At 35.0% G+C, this 18,561-nt stretch overlaps 1 protein-coding gene across 2 annotated transcripts; it reads right to left on the bottom strand.

Moving 5' to 3' along the window:
* Window positions 1-1,477: 1,477 nt before the first annotated feature.
* LOC136807618 (proline-rich protein PRCC-like) lies at window positions 1,478-13,844 on the bottom strand. 2 transcript variants are annotated; one of them, XM_067064211.1, is made up of 8 exons: window positions 13,527-13,844; window positions 12,681-12,914; window positions 12,122-12,196; window positions 10,432-11,367; window positions 9,670-9,738; window positions 9,061-9,198; window positions 4,784-4,849; window positions 1,478-4,107 (listed from the first exon to the last, which is right to left on the bottom strand). In XM_067064211.1, exons 1-8 carry the CDS (start codon window positions 13,830-13,832, stop codon window positions 4,021-4,023), a joined length of 1,911 nt encoding a protein of 636 aa, XP_066920312.1. In that variant the 5' UTR covers window positions 13,833-13,844; the 3' UTR covers window positions 1,478-4,020. The 2 variants fall into 2 exon arrangements, with proteins under 2 accessions (XP_066920312.1, XP_066920313.1); XM_067064212.1 differs by having other exon boundaries at window positions 9,670-9,735.
* Window positions 13,845-18,561: the final 4,717 nt, after the last annotated feature.

Raw genomic sequence — 18,561 nt, 5'->3', positions numbered from 1 at the left:
TAAAATTTATCAAAGCTATCTAAATAATCGATTGCACCGTGATACGATTGAAAAAACAGTTGCAGTTTCTTGGTTATATATTATGCTCCATCTACACTAAAGTATTAGACATTTTAAATCTTGCTCTACACTACACGGGTTGTTTTTATTTGGATTCGTTGGGGGGCGCGTATGGAAGGCGGTGGGTGGATCTTCACAGGTAGCCGAATACTTTTTTTATAAGAACTAGTGAAGTTTTTCTGAACCTCGGCTGTTCTTATTTTTTGGCACTTTGAGCCTCAAGTCAAATCCAGGGGGTACTAGGTTTGTGAGGTGACGCGTATGTCTGAGCCAAAAAACGAAAATCGGCCTTTTGAGAGAGAAAAAATTGGGGTTTTTGGGACCCTTGCAGAGACATTTATGAAAATTTTTATCAATTTTCACTCGATCTTTGTTTAAATTTGTATTAAAATCACGACTCTCTGGGAGAGGAAATTTCGAGGTGCAAATTTTTTGGGTCTGAGATTTAAATCCATTTTTGACCCCTAAACTACAATTGTGCAAAGTCTCGTGCTTGTACACCTTTGTGCACAATTTTTAAACAATTAGACCGTACTATATTTATGATTTATGTTTTTGTACCCCTTTGACTTTGAGAGACTTTCAAGGGTGTGAGAAATTGCTTGAAATTGAGTAAAAATTTTTGGTGATTCTGAGCCTCATTATTCTTACCAAACTGTTCTTATAAAAGAAAAATCTATCTGTGTACACAGAAATATTTTCGACTCAGCATCCGATTTGTGGAGGGGGTAAGTACTCACTTAGTTGGCAGAGGTCTTGCATAGTCTGAATGACAGATGACCTATCAGTTGGAAGTTCTTTGAAAAGTGCAATTTTTTGCAGACTCAGCACTTTTTATGGGATTTGTAAGATCTATAAATGGAATTATCTCGAGATCTACAATTTGTAACCCAACAAACCATACCATTTTCTTGAAGTACTCTTTCAGGGCTATCCAGGAAAAATGCTGATGTCAGCAGAAAAAGGGCTAAAACGGCCATTTCGACTACTTTGGCGGGCCCTAGCTCCGCAACGGATGTTCAAAACCAAACATATGACCACATTTTCTTGCTCAGCACTTCGAGCTCTATCAGATTAGCACAAAAGTTTGTTCATTTGAGCACTTCGAAAAATCGACTAGTAAAGGGGGGACCCTTGATTGAGCAAAAGACCCCGTTTCATGTCAAATTTTAGGGTTTTATCACCTATTCAGCCTGAAAACCATCCCAAACTGTAATCTATAGGTACATAGGAAGCTAAAAAGCCATGGTTCACAAAGTCCCGTTCAAGGTGGGTTTTTGGCCATTTTTTCCTGGACTATAGATAACACAAGGAACATGAAACCGTTAGTGGATGCCAGCAGTCTAAGTACTGCGGGGATGTGCCGTACTACTAGAAAATTCCTCAACGTAGTGAAGTAGCATTGTACCTAGAGCAGTGAATTTCAAAATTTCTGTTAATAATCAGTGAACTTGGAATTTGTAAGAAAGCGTTATATACAAGCAACAAAAGGTTTATATATTCTAAAAACTCATCCATTAAACTATTTTTAAATATCTTTCATTGACTTTTCTTGGTCTTGTTTTACACCCAGGGGGGGGGGCACTCAAGGTAAATGACCTACCATACGTGTGGCCCTTAAGGGTATCTTTTCTAAGCTTCCCAAAATGGGGTCAAATAATCAGCAAAGATGAGAAAAATTACACTTTAAGGGTGTAAAATTTCGAAAATCTGACCATATTTTTTTGCCTGAAAATGGTAAAAAAATTTGAAGAAAATGCACCGTAAGGGTCGATTATTCGCTCAAATTTGCTTAAATTTTGCAAAATTAACGCCACACGTATGGTCGTTTTTGAATCGATTGCCCCCCCCCCCCCCGGGTTTTACTGAACACCATTTCCATGAACCTTTCTCAGGTTAAATCCAGTTAAATCTGTTCTTTTTAAGTTTCTTTCATTAACTTTCTTTTTCTGGTCAAAAAACCGTTTATGAAAGCATACAACGGCCTCACTAAAGCTTTAAAGTCGCTGTTATCATCAATATATATCAGGTTGAATTCGTTCTTCATTCAATAGTTCCACATTGTAAATACATTGTTCATTTAACGAACTGTTTTCATTGCTGTCATCATCGATCTGACTGATTCCTTGAGTTGTAAATTTCAAGTCGACAGCTAAGCTTCACAAAACAGCAAACATGGGCGAATCCGACAAATCTGAAAGAAACTTTCAGGAAACCTTTTCAGGTCTGTGGTAGGTAGGTACGCCCTCACAGCAGATACCGGGTGCGCCACAAAAAAGTTTCTCTCTTTAAAACTAATTTTCTCGAAATCTAAAAATTTTCAAAAAACTGTTCCTATTTCATTGGAAAGAAGAAAGATAAACTTAAATTTTGATGGGTCATTAAATTCGATTCATTAGATCAAAAGTTATGCTCAATTAAATAAAAAAGTTACTTTCTGAAAAAGTGCTCCAAAAACGTTAAAAATCGACCTATCAAATTAAACAGAAGCATAATTACATGATACATCACTATCTTCGTTTCAGTCATTAAAAATCATTGTTAGCTGTCTAAATGACCTTTTGTTATATAAAGGAAGGTTGAATTTCAATAAAAAGCAGAAAATTCGTCGAAAAAGGCAAAAAAAAACTGGTAAAATTCATAAAATACATCAAATCTGGGTTTCGAGATAAATCCAGCCTTACATAGACTTTATCCAACCTGAAACCAAAAATCGGAGGAAAATTTTGGTAAAAGTAAATTAAGGGCTCTGACCATAGTGAATTTTTCATAATTGCCGTGTTTATAATGTGTTTTCTGACTGATGTAACCAACAAAACTATGGCATGTATGGCATACATTTTCTGTTAGACAAACTATTCCTGAATCTGAAAATTCAAAAATTGCATTGAAAAAATTTGATGAAGAAGAAAATGAAGACTTTTGCGAGGAAGAGTATTTCAACTTTGAAGAGCTTAGTTTCGGCGAAGAAAAAACATTTTGAAATTTTTTTCGCAGTAGATGGTGTATCTTTTACCGAACAATAAAAATTTTTGCGTAAAATTTTTGTAAATGCTTCTTTGTCTCGAAATCTTCAAAATAGTGGATTTTCATCAATTTTTCATCTGGATTTTGCTTAAAAAAACAGTCATAACTTTTGACACATCTTTTTGGAAAAATTTTCCGCAAAATTTAAAATAGTTCAATTCTTTGCGGACAGCGTAAAGAAATTTTGAAACAAAGTAGTTAATTACCCATTAAAACTAAGCACTTTTTGTAAAAGAGGGTGATGCAACATAATATTAACATCTTTTTAAAGTTCATAAGTCTTTTTTGCAATTAAATTCTTAATTACTCTTAAGGGATTCGATTGAAAAGCAATTTATAAAGGCAATTCTTTTTTAAAAGTGTTAAGGAACCTGAAATATAACTTTTATGTTCAAATACCAAAATCAATTTTTGGACTATGGTCAGAGCCCTTAAAGTGATTTTGATGAAGATTTTAAACCCTTTCGGCCTTTCAGTTTCGAAATTTATCTGTTTAGTTACTGAAAAATGCTTTTAATCATGTAGAGGCTATTGCGATTGACAATTTTAATATGAAAATTTGATAGGTCGATTTCAACGTTTTCGAGCACTTTCTGAAAGTAACTTTTTTATTCAATTAAGGATAACCTTTGATCTAATGAACCGAATTTGATAAATGACCCATCAAAATTTAAGTTTATCTTTCTTCTTTCCAATGAAATAGGAAAGATTCTTTCAAAATTTTTAGATTTCTAGAAAGTTAGTTTTAAAGAGAGAAACCTTTTTGTGGCGCACCCGGTAGTTTGCTCGTCATTTGGCTTTGATTCAGCTTTTAGGAGGAGAGGGATCTCGTCATGTCCAATTCAATCCAGGAATAATTCCAAAACACTTCTGATACCTTCGGAGACTGCAAATAACTTCCAAGATAGGGCGAGAGTGTAGCTTCAACACAACTCAGAAACCATACTTGGATTGTGTTTGCTGCTTACTCGCTCGGCTATCAGCCCACGATTGGCGCAATTCAAATTCACGCTCTTTTGCCTATAATAATAATAATTTAAAAAAAAGAATTTCTTAGGAAATTTATAAGCTTTTTCTTGGTTTTAATCAACTTTTTTTTAGCATGTAGGTACAAAACCCCCTCAGACAGGATCAAAACATTTTCCGTTTTTTTTGTCTTATTGATTTGAAACAATAACATTATAACAGAGTTTCTCTGCGTAGTTTAACTTGGCTTTTTTCTGCATTGTAATCAAAATTTTGCACTCCACTGGAAAATGGTTTTTGAAAACATGTTAGTACAAGAAATCAATTTCGACTACAATACCTACTGCCGTTAAAGGTCAAAAAGTTTTCTGCAAATGTTTCTGTCTGGACAGAAACTGTTCATAAATTTTTTGAAACATTTTTTGAAACATCTATTTGTATATGTTTTCGTTCCGGTATTTAAGGTTGGGTCACTAGCAACTTTTCCATCAAAATGAATCTTTTTGCTTGTTTCAGTTTTCAAATGTTTCTATTTGATGAAATATTTTTCAAGTGGCTCCAGACCTTTAGACGTTAACACGTTAACTTTTAAAATATCAACTTTACAGTTTGAGAAAAATCATAAGTGAGAGATTATTAACAGAAACTTAATATAGAACGGGCCACCTATAAAAGGTTCAATAGTTTGATGGCCAGTCGTGTCCGTAATCAGAAAACCTAGATTGTTTACCTGAAAAGCCAGATACGTGATTTGATGTTTGCGTTTTTGTTGACTAGATATGCCGGCATCTTGAGGCTGTAGAGAAAAAAGATACAATATAAAATGCTAGATGGTAAAGGGCTTAAAGTTAAAGGGAGATGGTTCTCCTTAAAGCAATACTTTCAAAACAACCAAAACTAAATAAAGAACTTTTCCTGATAGTTTTATGTTTCCCTAGTATAAGGCGAGACCAATTTAATTTGTTGTTCTACGAGCCCGACCGACCCTATTTTTGCTAAAATCAAAAAAATAATAATATCGAATTTCCACTACAATATATTTTACATACTATAGTTATTTGTAAGAATTAAACTTGAATAAAGCTGAAAATTAATTCAAGAAATTGAAAAGTCATAAAAAGCATTCCATACACTAAAATTTTATTATGATCTTCACCGAAGATAAAAAACAAAGTGAATTTTTGATCCAGATACTTTTTGAAAAATTTTAAAATTAAAATTCTCGGTACCTTACCAACCCTGATAAATGAAAGATTTATTCTTTGAGGACCGACCGACCCAAATTTTTTTTAACGATCTGTCCGTACAAGGACACTTGTATACTATACAAGTGTCCTTGGTCCGTAGAACAACAAATTAAATTGGTCTCGCCTTACCCTAAAAGAGTGCTTAGTTTTGATGGGTAATTAACCTTTTTGTTTCAATTTTTTTTAATTATCTGCAAAAGATTGAACTATCTAAGATTTTTCAGAAAAATGTTCTAAATTGGTGTATCAAGAGTTATAACTCTTTTTGTAAGAAAGATTGAGATGAAAAAGCCACTATTTTCAAGATTTTGACACAAAGAAGGTTTTACAAAAATTCCCCGAAAATCTATTTTTAGTTTGGTTAAAGATACACCATCTAGTGCTAAAACTTTTTCAAAATGTTTTTTCTTCGCCGAAAATAAGGTCCTCAAAGTTAAAATACTTGTCTTCGCAAAATGTCTTCATTTTCTTCTTCGTCAAGTCTTTTAAATGCAATTTTTGAATTCTCAGATTCAGGAATAGTTGACCCAACAGAAAAAGTATAACATGCCATAGTTTTGTTGATTACATCAGTCAGAAAAACACATCTTATACACGATAACTATGAAAAATTCACTATGGTCAGAGTGCTTAAAGTCGTCGTAGAAAGGGCCGCCGCAGAAAGGTCCGGCGTAAGAAGAGCCATGATTTACCAGGTTTGGTTTTTCCATGCTTATTTATTTTGAGCATGTCTTTTCCCTTTTTGTGAGGACCTTGACAATTTAGTGGTTTAGTGCCGGCGTCAAGAAAGCCGTCGAAAAAAGGACGTCGTAAAAAGGACCATGATTTACCAGGTTTGGTTTTTCCATGGTTATTTGTTTTGAGCATGGCTTTTCCCTTTTTGCTGGGACCTTGACAATTTAGCCAGGGGGGGGCAGCTGGGCAAAAGGACCGACGGGTATGTGCGGGTCCTAAGGGTACCTTTTCCAATATGTTTAAAATGCACTGTAAGGGTCGGAAAAACTAGAGATGCACTGTAAGGGTAGAAATTTCAGAAAATTCTTGAAAAATCTAGATATTTTGACCAAAAATGCTAGAATTTTGACCATTTTTTTTGCACGAAAGGGATCGAAAATTTGAGGGGAAAATGCACTCTAAGGGTATGATTTTCACTAATTTTTGCTGTACTTTAAGGGTGCAATTATAAAAGCCAATTTTTGGCCCGCACATACCTTCAGTCCGCAAACCCAGTGCCCCCCCCGGGCAATTTAGGAGATTAGGGTCGGAGTCAAGAAGGCCGTCGTAGATAGGGCCATAACTTACAATTTTACCTTAATCCGGCGTTAATTTTTACTCGACTGGTAAATTATCAACATTTTATGATGCTTCGAGCCCGAATCTTCAATGAAATCATCAACTTAGGACGTATAATGGAAAATCCAGCTAATATTGTCTATTTTGAAGGCAATTTAGCAAATTTTGTAGATTTTATTTCTAATTGGCGTTTTACCTTAAAATATGTCAGTGGGTGATTGAAGGTCTGTGTAGAGTTCTTTAACTAATCGAGCAGTCTTATGGCATTGATTTACCGCACTTTTTTATAAAATTTTACTTGCCATTTTTTGTAATTTACACCTTTTTTACTAATTTTAAACCAGCATGTTTTAAATATCTTGTTTTTAATAGGTAATTACCATATAACGATTCTTCAATGCTTATTTGTTCATTACACGCTCTTTTTTCCTTTTGTGAAAGTATCATGGCGACACATGCGTTCATTTTTAAACATCGCGAGTTTTTTAATCCGAGGAAAAAAAATTTCCTCATTAAATATTGGTTGTGACGAAAACATCTTAGGCGAGACCAATTTTTATATTTGTCACTTACAAAATGTAAAGTTCTACTTGATGTAGCCCACAAAACAGTGGCATGTTATACATTTTCTGTTAGGCCAATTATCCTTGAGTTTGAAATTTCAAGAATCGCAATGAAAAAAATTGATGAAGAAGAAAATGAAGGCTTTTGCGAAGAAGAGTATTTCAACTTTGAAGAGCTTAGTTTCGGCGGAGAAAAAACATTTTGAAAATCTTTTTGCGGTAGATGGTGTATCTTTTATCGAACTAAAATAATTTTTTCGGAAAATTTTTTTAAAAGCTTATTTGTCTCAAAATCTTGAAAATAGTGCTTTTTGACCAATTTTCCATACCAATTTTTCATAGAAAAACAGCCATAACTTTTGAACCATTAATTTAGAAAAATTTTCCGAAAAATTTAAAATAGTTCAATTGTTTGCGGACAGTTTGAAAAAACTTCGAAACAAAAAGGTTAATTACCCATTAAAACTTAGCACTTTTTATAAAAGAAGGTGGTACAACATATTATTAACGTCTTTTTAAAGTTCATAACGTCATTTTTGTAATTAAATTCTTAATTACTTATAAGGGATTTGATTAAAAAGCAATTTATAAAGGCAATTCTTTGTTTGTCAATTAATCAAATTTCCGACCATGGTCAAAGCCCTTAATTTGTTGTTCTACGGGTGCGACCGACCCAGCATTTGCTGCAAACGAAAAAATAATAATATTGAGTTTCCTATGCAACATATTCTAAATACTAGTCACACTAGTAACACTTTAAAAAAAGTTAAAAATAATCTAGAATCATGAATCCTATTCTATGATGAATTTTCCAACCAAGTTTATTTGAAAATATTACTTAAACCTAAAAGCCTAATGACCTTCCTTGATTAATGAAAATGTTTTTTTTATTTTACCGACCGACCGAGTCATATTTTGCTAACGATCTGTCCGTAGAACAACAAATTAAATTGGTCTCGCCTAAAAACTTTTATAATTCAATGCCAATTATTTTTGGAAATTTGGATTCAAAAATGGTGTTTCCATTTTGGCGAGATCGTATGTTGTCTCAAAGTATAGCTTTAAGGAAAACATTCTCCCTTTAAAGTCAAAGAAAAAATCGTACGCTTCTTAAACCCAACACAAAGTAAACTTTTTGACCTGCCACACCAGTAGCGTAGTGACAGGGGGGGGGGGCAAATGCCCCCAGCAAAGGTTTTTTAGAGGGGCGCCGAAAAACAAAGGGTGCAAAAAGACGCCTCTGATTACTAATTTCGACGCCCCTTTGCTCTTTTACACCTTAGATATGGCAGTTTTCGGCCAAAAAGAGAGAAAATACCCAAAAATTTTCGTGCTCACTTTGCTCGCGTTATTTTTTTAGAAATATTTACTTTTCATAGGTGGCGCCAAAATCAAAGTCTTCCTAAATTGCCTACCAAGGTTTAGTCGACCCACCACGCTACTGTGTCACACCTTCTCTGTGTATGTTTATATTGTCCCCTTTCTCCCATTAACCTTTTTACTTTGTAAAATCTAACACTGAAAGATATTGGATACCCCTCCCCGCCCACTTCGGGATTAAATTATCTTGTCGATATCAAATACGAAAAAGTACGGTAGTGGTAACCCAAATTTATCCCATCGAATTCTAAATCGAAATCGTGCAGAGTACGCGTTTTTTATACGAACAAACTATATGAGAACATAAGACTTAAATGGCCAAAATATTAAGGACAAGTTAAGAACATTTAAGGCTTCGCGGACTCTAAAACACCCATTTTCTTAGAAAATTGGACAAAAATACTTACAAAATGGTGAAAGTAAGAACGCATTAAGAACATTTTTAGGCTTCAAATACAAAAAGTAAAGAACATCGCAAGAATTGAAAAATTTTGGATGCTCTCATAAAAAACGTGTAAACTTACAGCTTTGTTTTTATATCCAGACTCGACGGTGAGATTTTTGAGGTATTCATCTTTGTCAACTTGGAGGTCTTGTGCGTTGACATCAATAATGTTGATCTCTTCACCTCTCCTTCGCTTACGCCCTTGCAACGCCCTCATCTTTAAATGAAAAGAATGTTAAATAAATCAATGACTTTTACAACATGTTTTTTTATAAGCAAAAGTAAAGTGTCTACCCCTATACCAGGCTCGCATAATGCTTAAGGGATTCTATTGCTCTTAAACAATAAAGCCATTGTTTAGGTACTAACAACTGAGCCTGTATATGCTTATAAACGGTATGCTTATAGAAAAAAAACATGTAACAGAAGCCTAAGAAACTTTGTGTGTTGTGTTGTATTTTGAATTCAAGTAGACTGGTTCAAGAACTGATCTCTGAATAATCTTGGAAAAAAGTAATTTTTGGTAAGAGCCCTAACTAAATCGTTTCAAAGAACTTCAGAACTTCATGAGGGGCGATCTTTTTTCAGTTTGGCAAAACGTAAATTTCCAAAGATTTGTTCCCCAGATAGCTACATAATCATGAGAAGCAAAAATAGAATTAGTCGTTTAAACAAAGTAAAGACTTACAGCTTCTTGGTCAATTGGCGTGTCTTCATTTGGTTGATGGTAAAAATCCATAGATGCTTGTGCTGGCTGCTATAACAAAATAATCAAGTCTCATAAGGTTTATTTTTCAAAAAATATTTTGTTTTATAAAATAAACATATTTTTTCAAATCGAAGTTTTCGCGGATTTTCGGCAAATATGCAAAAGTTAATTCCGCAAAATATTCTGAAAAGCTGAATCGCGTAAATTCATTCTCGTTAGAGAAAATGATTTTTCCATAGAAATAATTCTTTACGTTGATGGATGTAAAAGTAATTTTTCAGTTCACCTTCTAACGAAAACTAGTGAAAATGAAGAAAGTTTGACGACTCGCAAAAGTTTTCCGCACGAAGTAATTTGTAAAGATCGATTCACGATATGTCAAAGTTTCACCAAATTGCCTATAGTATCCCAAGTAAAGTAACGAGTACGCAGGCCAAAATCGTACTTTACACAATAAGTCTACGACCGCCGCGACCGCAGTCGGAGGCGACCCGAAGGCTCCTCTTTCGATAGCTATCTACCCACAGATGGGGAGGTCGCCATTCTTTCTCCCTGAATTGCTCCACTTACCCTTGGTCCTTCTCTTAATTGCTGAGCATCAAGCAGAGAAGCATCAAGTACCATTTTCGTACGAAGTCTTTGGTATGATCCGGCCGGGGATTTAACCCACGTCCTCGCGCACATAACCGGATGCTCTACCACTGCACTACGGTCGCTCACAATAAAAACACATCAACCTACCTGACTGCTGCTAGTAGAAGTTGCATGAGAGTATGAAAAGAAGGTATTGTCAGTTGCGTTCGTTGGGTAACCATGATTCTGAGGCATCTGTTGGTGTTGTTGAGATATGCTATTGTGTGACCCGTAGGGCGCCGTTACTGCAGAATTACCGGACCCATAGGGCGCTGTTACTGCAGAATTACCCGATCCATAGGGCGCCGTCACTGCAGAATTACTAGACCCATACGGCGCAGTTACACTAGAGCTATCTCCACCATATGGAGCAGTTACTGAAGAATCACTAGAACTATGTCCGTAAGGTGCTGTGATTCCATGAGAAGTTTGTATCGAGCTCTTTGTATTCGAATCTGTACATGAAGTTCTAACATCATTGTCATTCGAAATGTCTTTTTTGGTTTTTACTGAAGCTGTCTGCGAGTTCGTTTTACTTTTAAACAATGTGGCAAAATATGAATTGTCTTTCTTATTGGAGGATGGTTTATTGGGTTTCGGTTCTATTTTTGTTTCGCGTTCTTTAGGTTTTACGGAAGTCACTTCATTAACAATTTCCATTGATATATTCTCTGTTTTGGTATTATTCTCGTTTTTATTGTCAACTTCTTCATCGAGTTTCATTTCCATAGGTGTGTTCTTTTCGGTTGTATTTTTCTCGCCGAAAGAGAAAAAGCTTGTGGCAGAAACATCGTCATCATCTTCAGACTCTTCCGAATCTACATCATTTTTGACTTTGGAATTTCCTGTAGCAACACTTCTTTCAGGGTTGACATTAATACTGGTCGATTTAGAAGAAGTGTCTTTTGCTTGAGGTTTATGTTTGGTCACAGTGTGTGGTACTAAGGGTCTGTTCACTTCACGATTGAACACACGATTCTTGTTGGCACCGACTGTTACGCTATTCTTCGGCTTTGGCAGCATGGCGAATAATGCAGAAGATTTCTGAAATGGAGAATAGACCAATGAGATATTCGTGATATTCATGATGTAATCTTTTACACGGAAACACCCGAAAAACACCGGGCGTTTGCCTCAAGTTTTGAATTTTAAACAATAAAACTGGTGGCCAACGCCCGGTCTTTTTCGAGTGTTTCCGTATAAAAGATTACGCCATGAATATTAAGAATAGCCAAAGGCTCTGAAGGGTTCTGAAATAGAGAATAGACCAATGAGATTAGTCCAAGGCTAAGGAGGAATTTTTAACTTTTTTTCATTTGCATCATATTTCATATTTCGGATGACGGATTTGATCGGGTATTTTTCTTTGTCAATTTAGCGTTTGTATGTGAACCCCATGGGTTGGCGATCTAAGAAGCAAATAAATGACTCCCAATCATTCATAAGTGATTCCACACTAGCTTTAGGTTATATGTTTTTTATGGAAATAGACCTAAGAAAAAAATTTTTTGTTTTAAAAAGCAGTTCCTATACTAGCCTCTGGATCAAAAATATTTCTGGTCCTTGATTTCTTGTCAGAAATTCAGAACATGCCTTTAATTACATTAAATTCTAGTCAGTTAGTATAATTCATCATTTACAGAGTCTGCTGTTTGGAGCCTTTAAAAGAGAAAAAAATATAAAGGAATGCTAAATTTTTAAAATTTGAGGTTGAAATCTGCCTTTATTAGTAAATCGATAGGGGGACTTTTTATATATAATTCAGAAGCATTTTATCTAGACATGATTAGATAATTACCTTACTAGCCATAAATTTTTGTGGTTCTTGTTTGGGTTGGTTACTTTCTTCATCGGAATCACTGTCAGCTCCAATCTGAAGACATGGAAAGTCAATTGTGATCGTATTTTTACAAATTAAATGATATTATTTCATTACAACAACAACAAAAAATCCAATACTCTTGAGCTTTCATGCCACAACACTAGCCAAATATACAAATACTGAACACTACACTCAGTAAAGACCAGCTAATACAAATTGAATGATTCCTTTCATCGCAACTTTTTATTTCATTTATATACATGATCCTGTTTAATGAGTTAATGAATAATTTTTTAATATAACAATAGTTCTTAGTCGATAATAGAAATTACCAAATAAAAATAATTTGTGTAAAGGGACTGAATACCTTATCAAAGGATAACATTAGAAAAATCACGAGTAGTTAAACATCCTCCCAATTACAGCGACTTGTGCAAAAGAATTTTATGGTTGATTATTGTTTTTGGTTGTGATTGCTGCTCATTACACCTACATATGTATCATGTCTCCAAAATATTCTGAAAAACACACTTACATCCTCCAGTGTTGGTATGGAAATCATTACTTTCTGATTCTTTGATTTCTTTCCACTGGCGCCGCCACCGCCACTACCTTTAGTGAATTTGCTCAAGAAATGTTTAGAGTCTTCTTTATCTCCATGCTTCTTCTTCTCGTTGAGTTCTTTCTCCAATAGGGCTTGCTCTTTTTTGAATAATTTGTCTTCCAGGGATGGTTTCTTCTTCAAAAATTCATCTTCTTCTTCTTCAATCTTTTCAATAATGAAATAAAAATATTCAAAAACTTCGCAAAAATTTAAAAACAAGCCAAAAACAACCCAAAAATGGAAAGTATTCTGATAAAATTGTTTTCTCTATTAAAAAGGACTTACGAATTGAAAGATACAACATAGTCGATATAAAAAAAACCAGTCTGGTAATGTATTCTTTTACTTTAGCTTTATTGTAAAATTTTCTTTTGCTATGAATAAAAGGCAAGTTGTAGATTGCGTACTTTTTGTTTACTTAACCATTTTGGGATTGGTTTATTTTCTTGTCACATGATCAAAAACTACACAAAACAAATTTATTTACGTACAAAAGCTCTAACTGTTAACAATAGAAAGAAACTTTAAAAGCCTTCCAGAGTTTTTCATAATGACTATGGTATGGATACAGCAATAACGTCGAAGTGAATAATTCTTGCTTAGCAGGTTTTTTTCCAACACATTTACCAGACAGAGGATCGCCAGAAAACCTCTTATATTTAAATATTGACCTTGAATACAACAGTCAGGGTAGAAAAATTCTGGTAAATTACAAAAAAAAAAAAAGAATGGAAATGCAAAAGATTTGGACAAACAAAAATAATTCTTAACAAATACCTTTATAGGAGGGGTTGATTTACTTTCCATAGCTGCTGGCTCAGGAAGTTTAGAAAAAAACTCATTAGAAGATTCTCCTCCCAAATTTGTGGTTTGGGCTGTGTTTACACTATCACATGTTTGCCAATCATCCTCATCTTCAATTTCAAAACCAGTTCTTTCTTCTTCAACCGGTGGCTTTTCATCAGCTTGGTGGATATTTAAAGTTGTTTTTGCAGTTTCAACTTTTACTTCGTTTGGATTCTCTTGTTCTTGGTCACTCTCGTTTTCACTTTCACTTTCACTATAAGCAGCCACTAAAGACATTTTTTCTTTAATTATAGTCTATAAAAGAGAATTATGATTCTTAAATAAGGTAAGTGTATCTTTATAAATCTGTTTCAGGAGTTTCAGATTTTTAACTTTAGAAAAAAGAGCTGAAAAGAGTGTTAGTGACTTTCAATTCGAGTTTTCAAGTGAGTTTTGTGATATGACTAGTATTTGAAAGGATGTGACCTCAAACATCTAGTATACTGGAGTAATCTGGGTGGGATACACTATTTCTAGTTTTGAAATCATTTATAATATTGTCTGGTGGGTGGTGACAAAATGTTTAACATATTGCTGGGTTTGGGATTTTCACCAGCTACCGTCAACTGCTCTAACTTGGGACTGTCTGACAAAACATATGGGACGGAAATTCGGCCACCATTTCACCGAACCTCCAAAGTCATTTGATTTGAGTTAATAATAATTTCTTTTTCGCACAGAGTAGGCTTTTAAATCGAAATATGAAAAAAATCCGTAGTAGAACACACGCAAATGTCTGTGCACTCTAAGAGGAACAAAGAAGTATGATTGATAAACTTGGTGGAGTTATCAAAACAAATTTGTTGTCAAAGAGATTTAAAAGTAAGTGAAAATACAGGCCAGATATCAACCAGTCCCATGTTTCGACCAATCCTCCCAGGTTACAGAGCAGTTGACGGTATATGCTAAACATTATTGTTGTATTTTTGCATAGTTTTTCTTGAAGATGTGTCACAAAATTGTATTCCAGAAGTAAAAATATTTTTGTGTTCGACATCAAAAAATTCTAAAACTTGCAATTTTTCTCATTTGTACCTCAAAACCCACAATTTAAAAGTGAGTTTTTTTAGAGCATTTAAAATAAACATATTGCTTACAGCACTTAGGACTTTTTTTCTATATTTGTGTTATGGCTAGAGGTAATAGAAAACGAAAGATTGATAGGTTAGTCAAATAGCAAGTGACTTATCTGACCATTTTTTGAAAAAAATCAAAAATTTTGAAGTTAGATTTCTATAGCGTTAAATCTTGATAAAAAAACTTTTACCCAACCAATAATGCTCAATTTTGTTTTAAATAATAAAGAAACTATTATACAAACATAATCTTAAAAAGTTGTGCTAATAAAAACATTCTAGATTTTTCTAGAACTTCTGAAATGAAATTGTTGGTTTTGAGGTACCTGTGGGTTTTGTGGTACATTATACCTGTATATATGTTCTTCGCAGTATAAGGAAATTTCAGTTGGTCAGTCATTTTGTGAACGTAGTGAAAATAATTTTATCAGTTTGCCTTGAAATTTCACAACCCTCTTAACCTAAGGTTGAACTACCACTGGTGTAAAAATAAACGTTGCAGCATATAGGTAGAAAAAATTTGTGGCAATCACAAATTTTACTAATATAAAATCGCGAAATTTTTAAATCCAAAAATACATTCAAATATACCGTGAGATCGGGTATGACTTGCATCATCAGTGGAGGCTAACATGGCATAGCCCTCAAATGAATGACCTGTTAAAGTTAAATCAAAACAAAAATGGTAGAGTAGAGCTGCGAGCAGAGGTACATAGTTCATTTGTTTTGAAATTTTGCTGCTTTGATTGGTCATTCATTAGCAATAGATGGCTATGCAAGTTTCCCTCCACTGATGCAAGTTTTTACCGTCAACTGCTCCAACTTGGGACGAGTGTACGCAACATGGGACTTGTTGACATCTGGCCTGTATTTTCACTTACTGTTAAATCTCTTTGACAACAAATTTGTTTTGATAACTCCACCAAGTTTATCAATCATACTTTCTGTCATAACATGTCACGATAACTTTCACTGATAGCGCGCCTTTTTTAACTTTTGTTTTCATTTAAAATGACCGGACACCTAATGGAGAATTAGAGAATGCCGGCCACCTAGCCACCTACCGACCGATGAGATTGACAAATAGCGGTACCTATAGCGCTTTTGATTCTCTAAAACAAGCAAATAAAATTTTTGCAATTATACTTGACTATCAAAAGTTACAGGCATTCTTGTTTCCACTGCCAATTATATCTGGATAGATTTGTCATTTTTATGAAAATCGCAAAATTTGGTCATTTTTACAGAGACTAGCAGTTAGTCTCACTAGCGTCCGCCAAAATGCATATCAATCCTTGCACTGCCGGATAGGCTATGTCCCGGAAATTTTGCTGGACATCAAACACTGACCCATTTACATATGCAGAATTGTTTTTTCTTTAGCATATAAACAAACAAGGCCTTAAAAATCGAAGAGCTGTCTCGGGAATTGAATGACAAATTTTGTTTGGTTGATTTTGGCTGCTGCACGTTTTATTTTGTTTCAAACTTTCAAGTTTTAATTTAATTGTCTTGCAAACTTGATTCAGGTAACTCTCATTCTTGTTGTTCAAATACATCCTGTAGATATGACTGGATGTTGTTTTTTCTAAAAGCTTGATTTCGTAGTGTGACTAACTGACGGAAAGATCTAGTTTCAATTACCAATTCCGCCCTTCTCCTCTTTTTCTCTATTTCCTATCTCTAACTCTGTTTTTTCTGCTTTCTGGACTTAGTATTTCTGAATTTGACTATTTGAAGCTATTTTGCTAATTCTGAAACTATACTCCCACACCTCGCCTCGGTTCGATCGAACCACCAAATGCAAGCAACCTTGGTTTCCAAACCCGACGCCTTACCACTTGCACTATTGTCGCACAGCAAAATCACGCAATTCATAACATATTATACCGAACTGGCAAAAAACGGGGGTAATGTTATTATAATATGAGTAAAAGTACCCCTTTTTTAAACCTGACTGAAATTATTCGAGCCGTTACTAGCAACCCTGCGGGGCCCAAGGCACCGAGTATGCACCCAGCACAGTGACAAGCCGTTACTAGCAACCCTGACCCTAACTAACTGACAATAATCGAATCCTGACCCCGGAAAATTACCACGGACTAGAAAGAACGAAAAAAATTGAAGGGGCGGGGAATTGCTGATTGAAACTAGTTTTCACCCTAACTGACTAGCAGCAAATTCCTCCTTGATCCAACCGAGTACAAATAAAAGATAACAACAGAATTTTTCAAGAACGAATATACTTAATCATTGAAACATATTCCTTCGTGTACGATTTGATTTGGAGTCAGCTGACAAATTGAAAATCAAGAAAAAATTTCTTCCCAGCAAGTCACCGCAGCACTGTCTACCATTTACAATTTTGGAATGTTTCGGTTTTTTAGGACCCCATCAGTCGGCACGCTAGCGCCGTTCTATGGCGTAGCTCCGCCCCATCGTCCGCCCCTTAGCCTTTATATCGCACTCCCCCCACAGATATCTGTAAAGCCCGAAGGGCTAGATTTGCAGCCTTGTTCAAAAAGTGAAGCTCATCTTTGGAAGGATTTCCTACCCAGAGTCACGTGACTAAAATATGCAATTTCACCAGTTTGAGAGATGTGAAATAGCGTTTGCCGCCTACGTTTTTTTATCTCGCGCTCCGAAAACAATTAAAATGCTAGATCCTATCCATCGGCACGAAATCTAAAAAGTCAAATTTTTGCTTCACTTTTTTTTGCTGGCGAAAGCTTAAAGTTGCAAATCTAGCCCTTCGGGCTTAGATATCTGTGACTCCCCCCCCAGTGCGAGATCTAGAACAAGGATTAGAAGTGGCCTCTCTAGAGAGGGTAGAGCTTACCTATCTGAAATGGTTTAAACTGTCGCAAAAACACGTAAATGAATCCTGAAAAATATTTTAGATTCAAATAAAAAAAAAGAAAGTGAGTTTTTACTAAGAAAGATATTTTTTGAATAATCAGTATTTCATTAATGGTTTAAAATCTTCAAACTATTTAGAAAATGAAGGGGAAGAACAAAGAAGAAAAAATGAAGATTTCTACTGGACCAAAATTCTGAAAGGCTGAAGAGGCTGAAATGATAATAAAGCACAATGAGCACACCATTATGGTACCGTGAGTATCACGAGGGGAAGAAAGGACCTTATTATTCGCAGCAATCTAAAATCTTACTAAAACGAAGTTTTTCAATTTTGTCAGTGGGTCCAATTGACCCTAAAGTGACTCTAAATGGGTCCAGGGCACTCAGTTGTGACTCTCGAGTCCAACCCTGACCCTAACTGGTAGTGACCCAATAAGCGACAACTACGTCATTAAAGAACGTCACAATACGTCACCAAAGAACGTCACATTTACGTCTAATCAAAAATAAATTCGAGCTGTGAAGACAAAGTTTTTTTTAATACAAGATCTTGTAGAAAAACGCTCGCAAAGTAGATATATTTCACCGTTTGGCTTCGTTTGGCTTAAAGGAGGTTGCGGATCATGTCTGATTTGCTTTTTCAGAAAAATTGTGAGAAATGAAAGGCAGAACGATTATGTCAGTGGGGAACTTTGCGATAGCTTGCTAACTCAACTAGATTTTCCTTGCAATTGTACCTAACTGACGTACGGGTCAGATCAGCGAGGGCAATTTTTCAGTCCTTTTGATAACATTTTCATACTTTATGATGAAGACAAAAGACCCCGAGATACCAGGCTTTTTTAAACCACAAACGTTTTATACTCCTTCTCTTCATAAAAAATATCTCCAGATTATCTTTCAAGGATGAAGAGTGAACCGTCCCTATTTTTCATTTTCAAAAATGAACAGCATAAGTTTAAAGAAACAATTTTATTATGAAGCAAGATGGAACACACTCATTGGCCCGGGGGGGGCAGCTGGGCAAAAGG

The sequence above is a fragment of the Clytia hemisphaerica genome, unplaced genomic scaffold, assembly GCF_902728285.1.
Source record: "Clytia hemisphaerica strain Z4C2 unplaced genomic scaffold, Clytia hemisphaerica genome assembly, whole genome shotgun sequence".
Taxonomy (NCBI): domain Eukaryota; kingdom Metazoa; phylum Cnidaria; class Hydrozoa; order Leptothecata; family Clytiidae; genus Clytia; species Clytia hemisphaerica.
This window is presented reverse-complemented; position numbering and strand designations above follow the sequence as displayed.